This window comes from Cynoglossus semilaevis, chromosome 14 (genome assembly GCF_000523025.1).
Source record: "Cynoglossus semilaevis isolate Cse_v1.0 chromosome 14, Cse_v1.0, whole genome shotgun sequence".
In the NCBI taxonomy this organism is placed as follows: Eukaryota; Metazoa; Chordata; class Actinopteri; order Pleuronectiformes; family Cynoglossidae; genus Cynoglossus; species Cynoglossus semilaevis.
In genome coordinates this window covers 20,923,167-20,930,471 of record NC_024320.1, presented here as the reverse complement: position 1 = coordinate 20,930,471, position 7,305 = coordinate 20,923,167, and the positions used below count along the sequence as shown (strand labels likewise).

The following is a 7,305-nucleotide window of genomic DNA, read 5'->3' as shown; positions in this document are numbered from 1 at the left end:
GAATTTAGCCAGACTTTTAACAAGAGGAGGGTGGCCCTGAGGAAACGAATCACAAGCAAACAAATGGGAACTCAGAGAATTAATCATGATTACCTTCAGCTACCTTCTGCTTAATCGGATTAAAAAAGGCTTTCATGTACAAGGGTTTATGTCCACCTATGTGAATAAACACACTTACAAAGGCCCGAGTGTACTGGTGCATGGAGGGTCCTCCACTCACGGCTTTACAGAAAGCCTCCTGGATGAATGGCGGTGGGGAGAAGTCAGGGAAGCCCTGTCCAAGGTTGACAGGTTTGTAGTCCGCAGCCAATTGAGTGAATTCAACCCTGTTGATGAAAGCGGTGACTAGGAGTTAAAGAATAAGCTATCACGTGTGACTAAAGTCATGGTCTCCATGATAAGTGAGTCCAAAGAGAACTGCCAGTATATTTAAAAAAGAGGATGAAATTATTTTTCAAAATAAAAGCATATGGGGAATCCCATGTCAGAAATTAAATTTCTCCTACTGCTATTAACTCTGATGGCGATTAAACACACCTGCGTCCTTCTCCCTTTTTAGTTTAAGTCAGAATTGGAATTTTTTATGTCAATGTCATAAAAGTTCGACGAAATGTAACTGTGTCTGAGCTGTAGGTCTGTCATTGCGCACGCCGTTAAAGGGTAGAGTCGCCCTGTGATCCACCAATCTCGACTTTGACAGCAGTTAAAACCAAACGTATAAAAACTTTTGATTGGAAATACAACGTCGCTAACATGAGAATAACACGAGTAAACTTACAACTTATTACTTACCACACGTTCTTATCAACGCCGTGCGTCCTGCGTGCATTCAGTGGTCTTGACATGATCGTCTGTAATAACAGCACTACTTTTTAATGCATTTAGAATTTTAGAGAAGGTTATCGGCTGCTCAGGCTGATTTCCACTTACCCGCTTCTGATTTCTAGAGAGGATATAACGCACTGTAAACAAGAAAGGAATCAGTTTTTGGCGTATTAGCATTAGATAAGGAGCAGCCACACAGTGGAGGTGTTCCAATGAGAAAATGACACCGACCCCGAGCTGCAATCTGCTAACTAACATGGGTAGTTAGTTAAAAATCACCAGTATTTAATACTGCTGCTGTGTTATGTTACTTCTTCCTAGTGGGTGGAGTTACATTGTGTCGCGTCACTGCCTCTATTAACTCGCTCTCTCTTTTGTATCCAAAATTTTTTTTGCCAGAAATATTACATTTTTTAACGACCGAAAAAAAAATGTAAGCAGAAAACCTGAAAACAAATGAGGCCGATGTAACAAAAAAAATCACCCCGGGAAGAAACCTCACGCGGCCATAAATAAAAACGATTTAAAATGGTCGCAACGCTAGCCAAAATGTAGCTGAAGTTCCGTTTAGGGACAGAACTGGACGCTATTGCAAGATTGGGAAATTTCCAAATGATTCCAAATTCCTGTGTTTTTTCTATTTTACCCCACAGTTTTTAATAATTATTATTTTGTTCAAGGATAATCATACTTTCATAAAATAAAGTGTTAAAATGTCAAATGTAGTTTTGAAATGAAACTTAATGTGGCCAATGCATTAACCCATATGTTTCGATTTTTTTAAACCGCTTAGAACCACCAAAACGACAGGCAGCCACAAAGATAGAAGAGAAGATATAAATAAGAAGCCTTATACTGTCTTTTAAGTTAACAAAGAAATAATTAAATCAGAGGAGGAAGACAACAACAGGTTATTTTAAAAACATCAACTCTTGCAGAGAAGAATTGCATTTTATTGACAATACCATCATATTCTTTCTTCACCGACAGAATGTACAGTATTACATCTGTAGTAACAAAGAAGTATTACTCAATGAATCAAATTGTCAAATAATAAGTTGTTTGTTTTTACCTTTGTGCTTTTTTCGTAATAATAAAACAACTCTTTCCTCTTTCTGTTACAGTGCTACCTTTTTCAAGTCCTCTGGCAGAATTCTGCCTTTCTTTCGTGCTCTGTCCTTCTTTTTCTCCGTTTTCATCTGCTTGCGTTTCTGAATGTTCCTCTGCCTCTTGTCTTGACGCTGCTGCATCTTCCCTATGATATTCTCGCTGCGCGTGGCCCATGTCTTCTTTCTCTGGTCACGTCTCTTCTCCTTGTTCTTCAGCCTGGTGCGCAGCATGTTTTCATCATCTTTGATCTTGATGCCCTCTGCCTTATAAAGGAGGTTGGTCCATTTCATCTTCTCCTCCATCTGACGGGCCTTCCCTTCATCTTTCTCCCGCAACTTCTCCACCTTTTCCTTACGTGCCTGCACGCGGCTAAGCAACTGCTTGTAGTTCTTTCCCGTCAGTGGCGTCAACTCGCCTTTAGTCACCTGTTTCTTGTTCTTCTTTTTCTGTTCTTTGCTTAAATAAACACTTTCCACAGTTTCTATCTTGTTGAAGACAATACTGGTTTCGTTCCTTTTGCTTGCAGCAGGGCCCGGTGGTTTTTCCTGCTTTGTCTCTACCTGCTCTACCTCTTCGCCATTTTCGTCAGCCAGCTTCTTCATTTGGAACTCCTTCCTCTTTCTCTTCTTGCGCTCCCTCTCCAGCTTTCTCTTTGCTCGCTTTGCCAGGACAGCCTCTGAAGGCGCATGTGGGGCTCCCTGGTAGACAAATGTTCAGAACAGAAGAGAAAAAAGTATGAGTTGGTTTATTTGTTTGTGTTCAACATGCAATCCTGGTGCAAAACAGTCCATAGTCCTGGTAATATTTATATATTTATCTGTACAAACCACTGTATGAGTATGAGATTAATTAAATCAGCTACAATGCTGCCATCTAGTGACTTTCACTTAAATATACAGCTGTTTCTCCCCAAAACAATTTTTAGGGTACACATCATTTGGCAAAACCCAGACATTGATTCTTACAGATATTACTTAATATGCTAATATCTGGCCGATATTATCGGACTTCCCTACTTAATACTCCATGGAGCACATATAGAACGGTGTGCCTGACATAGTTGTAAACAACATGAGTTTGAATCAACTTGCTTTCCTCATATGCACAAAACAGAAAAGTCTTCTTCATCTATGAGTACGATTGACATCGGTTTGATTTACTGTAAAGCAGTAAGAAAATAAAATAAAAACTTCACACCTGTCCTCGGGACTCTTCAATCTTTTCATGTAACCTCTGGCGTAGAACGTCTACTGTTGAGAAGTTGGACTGGACTTTAAAACCTAGGAAAATACAAACAAATAGAAAATTAATAACTACCAAATCAAAAACAGAAACACAGACAGTTGTACTAGAATCAGTGTCAGTAGTTTGTCATTTGTGGAATAAATCACATACAAAACTCTGTACCTTTAGACGTCTGTGTTATGGATCCATTTCTGCTATCATCTTTGGGGCCACTTGGTTTTCCTGTTACTGAGCTTTTGTCCAAAGTCTTCGGTTTAGATAGGTTTGTCTTCTCATCTGTGTGCCTTTCTTTTGCATGTTTCTTTTTACACTTTTTCTTCTTCTTTGGTGCACCAATATCAGTTTTTCCTGTGAAATGAGCTACATGAAGAAAAAAAAACCCTCATCAGCCATATGTGGAAATCACATTACCTGAAAGTTAGTTCTGATTCAAGCCAATCCAAATTTCTTTTAGGAGATCAAGTTTTCCCTGAACAACCCACAAAGAAGAGTACCTGGTGATATTACATTTGATTGTTTACTTGTTGGATTTCCAGGATGAACTGAACAAATCCAAATATTACAAATGTATACAAGCGTTACACAAGTATATACGAGGGAGGGTTTTAACCTTTATATTTCTGTGAAGGTGTTTACTTTTAAGCAGTTTAAGCGTTTAACACATGACTTCTTTCCAATAGTGGGATCATCATTATGAAGGAAGTGTGCTCTTAACATTTCTGCAGTATAATTTTCTTAGCACACATCTGTGGATTATGTTAAAGTAACTTTAATTCATTTTCCCATTCGTAATCAGTGTCAAAAATAGTCATACAATTGAATATTATATACAAACCAATGGACATTACATTGGCACATAATTTAATTGTACATTTTAAACGACTCAAGTAGTTTTGCTAAAAGAGACAGACTGTGACCTTTGTCGGATTCAATTTATTACACCGTAGCGCCTCTTGTAGTTTACAGAGGTACTAGTATATTTTTAGTGGTCATCGTAAATGCTTTCCTACTAACGATTACAAGACGTTCGTATTATACATTAAGTCGAGGGCAGTCAAACCGAAGACTAAAAATGAATAAACATTACCAAACGGCCTTTTCTTCGGTGCCTGGTCTTGTTGAGAAAATGCTTTACTTGCGAACTTCTGGATGTAAGAGTCTCTAGATGCGAGATCCATGTGAACAGAAGAGCCGTCACTTTCTTAAATCTTTTTAAAAACAACTAAATGTAAACCATCAAAACACACTGTCCACACGTGGGTCAAAAAAGTGGGGCGGGGCGAAGATGAACCGGATGTTGTAACACCGTAAACCATCCCCCTGACTATCCTGTTACTCAACTATGGGTAATGGCCGTAGGTCTTCTTGCGTTTCTCATCTTGCATTTACGGTAGAAAGCCGCAATTAAATTATTCATTTTACCTGAAAACTGTTGGTTTTAAAAAATAAATATAAGAAATGTTAAAACTTGAAAATCTGTCGCTGCTTACAAACGTACTCTTTGTGGTCTTGACAACTGCCTTTTGACTGCTTACAGCACTCGTACCGTAAGTGCAGAAAGAGAAACGCAACTAAGGTTTACAGAAAGCCAGAAAGGTTGGCTGTCATTGCAGCTGAATTGAATTGTATTTTACAATTTACCACAGTTTCCTTAATATATGTATTTTTAGCATGGCTTCTTTAAGGTCAATGTTTACTAAGTCTTCCAGGATAATAACGGCAATTAAACAGCAGGTAACAATGTCACTGTCGTGTATGTTGTGTAATAGCCTAAATGTCATTTTTATGAGTACATGTTCCAAGTTTATTTAACATTTTGGTGATTTTGTAATTGCAGACAAATGTCATTTATATCAGGAGGACACTGCTGGGGCCCAGGCTACCTCTCTGCAGACGTGTAGACGGTAAAAAAAAGTACACTCGTTGACGCTAAGCAGTTTTTAGTGTGTACACGGTTAAGTCGATCCATCACTCAACAATAACAACATTAGAAATACGTTTTAGATTCGGTTAACGATCAGACAATGTCCGTGTCAACTAAATACAATAATGTAAAGCTGTTGTGTTCAGTTGCGTCATGTTAAAGATGGAGAATCCTCACTGATTCTCATTGATTATATGTAATAGTTTTTTTTAACATGTCCACTCAGTTTTTTTTTTCTTGTTTGGATTCCCAGGCAGGTTTCTAGAGTTTTTGAGACAGTCCAGTTCGACCACAGTCAATGCAGGTAAGGGAGAAGACTCTTTTCTCAAATGGTTTCTGCTGCTCATTCCTGCAACCACGTTTGGTCTCGGCACCTGGCAGGTAAAGTGTATTTATCTTGTACTTTCAGCAGTTACATGCATGACATGAGTTTGATAAATGTTACACTTTGTTATGTTCTTGTGAAGGTAAGGAGACGCCAATGGAAACTGCAGCTGATTGACGATATGACCAGACTCACGACTAAAGAACCCATTTCTCTCCCTCTTGAGTGAGTATGACACAGACCATTCAGCTGTTTGGATTCATCATAAAACAAAAACAACTCTAATTCATAATTTAAAAATAAAATTTATATCAAAACTGGTCAGCTGAGCTGTATCTGTGAGATTTCTATTTTTAAACTTGTCTATTACAAACATATATTGAGAACAACTAATTTTTCTTTCACTGCACTTGTACTTTTTACTTCATATTTGGGATGTTTGATATTAACTTTTTGCCAATATCCAACATGCTGATGTTGTCCAAACATTTAATTTTCTTACTGAAACCCAGGCATTGCGTTATCATATTTTTGTTATCGGAGGAAAAACGATTCTTACGGATATTACATATTATGCTAATATCGGGCTGATAAAATCGGTCAGCTGATATTATCAGGCTTCCCTACTTAATATGCTAAGGCACAAGAAAAAAATCCACTTCATACACCTGTACTGAGATGTTTGTGAGTGATTTTGTACCCCAAAATTCCAGCCCTTTGGAGTTGAAAAACCTGGAGTACAGACGAGTGAAAGTGCGTGGACGTTATGATCACTCAAAGGAGCTTTATATCCTGCCTCGCTCACCAGTGGACCCAGAAAAAGAGGCCAGAGAGGCAGGAAGGTTGTCCTCAAGTACAGAGAGTGGAGCCAATGTCATTACCCCATTTTACTGCACCGACCTCGGGTACGTCACTGCGTTTAAATTCACCAGCTGGACGGTGATTTTCAACTCGTACAGAACTAGTTGTGATCTTTACTGCACTTCACCTGCAGCATAACAATCCTGGTGAACAGAGGATACGTGCCAAAGCAGAAGATCAGACCAGAGACCAGGATGAAGGGGCAGGTTAGTGGATCCAGAGGAGTGACATGTTTGGTCTGGTTCATGTCTGTATTTAAAAGAAAGACGACCTGTCAAGAAGTGCACTGAATGATCCAACAGATGACTGTAAATGTATCATGTCTTGAATGTCCTTCTCCAGTGACAACTTTTCTTTGCCCTTTTCTTCATGATGATGAAGGTGGAGGGGGAGGTGGATGTGGTCGGGGTGGTCAGACTGACAGAGGTTCGCAAACCATTTGTTCCCAATAACGATGTGCAGAAGAACCGCTGGCATTATCGTGACCTGGAGGCCATGTCACAGGTCACGGGCACTGAGACCATCTTCATTGACGCAGATTTTGGTAAAGTCTACTCAAACATCAAAGCTCAAAATAGTTTTTTACACTACGTCGTCATCATCAGTATGGTTAACATTGAGCATCTCACACAGGGAGCACGGTTCCAGGTGGACCAGTCGGCGGACAGACCAGAATTACATTGAGAAATGAACATATGCAGTACATAGTAACATGGTGGGTAAAAAACTGTACAGAAAAATCAAGGTCATACAGTTGTTTTCGTCTCTAGTTAATACTTTTGTGAATAATTCTTTCAGGTATGGCCTGTGTGCTGCGACCTCCTACATGTGGTACGCCAAGTTCATCAAAAAACTCATGTTGTAACAAGTGAGGATTTGTACTGTTAGCTTTAACATGATGCAAATAATGACTACATTATGTAAATAACTAATTTCACAATAAATATCAATTCACATGTTACACTGTGTGATCAATACTTAAGTCAAACTTTAATAACTCAAAGCCTACATTTAT

General features: G+C 38.8%; 4 protein-coding genes across 11 annotated transcripts in view; 2 read left to right on the top strand and 2 right to left on the bottom strand.

Annotated features, from left to right (window-relative positions):
- Positions 1 to 1,397, bottom strand: part of kyat1 (kynurenine aminotransferase 1) — a 4,824-nt gene extending 3,427 nt beyond the window's left edge. Inside the window, 4 exon segments of the mRNA XM_025062580.1 lie at positions 1 to 36; positions 179 to 326; positions 793 to 851; positions 931 to 1,397. Coding sequence (XP_024918348.1) covers positions 1 to 36; positions 179 to 326; positions 793 to 851; positions 931 to 1,083 — 396 coding nt within the window. The 5' untranslated portion in view covers positions 1,084 to 1,397.
- Positions 1 to 7,305, top strand: part of dab2ipb (DAB2 interacting protein b) — a 791,247-nt gene that overhangs the window by 384,562 nt on the left and 399,380 nt on the right. The gene's annotated exons all lie outside the window — the stretch shown is intronic.
- On the bottom strand, positions 1,919 to 4,496 carry surf6 (surfeit 6). Its single transcript, XM_008325810.3, has 4 exons — positions 4,268 to 4,496; positions 3,343 to 3,540; positions 3,133 to 3,215; positions 1,919 to 2,633 (listed from the first exon to the last, which is right to left on the bottom strand). The coding sequence occupies exons 1-4, from the start codon at positions 4,356 to 4,358 to the stop codon at positions 1,944 to 1,946; spliced, it is 1,062 nt and encodes a 353-aa protein (XP_008324032.1). The 5' UTR covers positions 4,359 to 4,496; the 3' UTR covers positions 1,919 to 1,943.
- Positions 4,745 to 7,251, top strand: surf1 (SURF1 cytochrome c oxidase assembly factor). The gene is made up of 9 exons (XM_008325807.3): positions 4,745 to 4,914; positions 5,018 to 5,084; positions 5,358 to 5,485; positions 5,572 to 5,654; positions 6,143 to 6,334; positions 6,424 to 6,496; positions 6,672 to 6,834; positions 6,924 to 7,005; positions 7,089 to 7,251. Exons 1-9 carry the CDS (start codon positions 4,852 to 4,854, stop codon positions 7,153 to 7,155), a joined length of 918 nt encoding a protein of 305 aa, XP_008324029.1. The 5' UTR covers positions 4,745 to 4,851; the 3' UTR covers positions 7,156 to 7,251.

What these genes read in the sequence shown, in the direction of transcription:
- surf6 (XM_008325810.3), bottom strand. Translation starts at nt 4,358, where the DNA reads ATGGATCTCGCATCTAGAGACTCTTACATCCAGAAGTTCGCAAGTAAA. An exon ending in ACCGAAGAAAAGGCCGTTTG is followed by an intron (nt 3,541 to 4,267) that starts GTAATGTTTATT and finishes TTCTTCATGTAG; the next exon opens with CTCATTTCACAGGAAAAACT. An exon ending in TTGAAGAGTCCCGAGGACAG is followed by an intron (nt 2,634 to 3,132) that starts GTGTGAAGTTTT and finishes TTTGTCTACCAG; the next exon opens with GGAGCCCCACATGCGCCTTC.
- surf1 (XM_008325807.3), top strand. Translation starts at nt 4,852, where the DNA reads ATGGCTTCTTTAAGGTCAATGTTTACTAAGTCTTCCAGGATAATAACG. An exon ending in TCTCTGCAGACGTGTAGACG is followed by an intron (nt 5,085 to 5,357) that starts GTAAAAAAAAGT and finishes TTGGATTCCCAG; the next exon opens with GCAGGTTTCTAGAGTTTTTG. An exon ending in CTTCATTGACGCAGATTTTG is followed by an intron (nt 6,835 to 6,923) that starts GTAAAGTCTACT and finishes CATCTCACACAG; the next exon opens with GGAGCACGGTTCCAGGTGGA.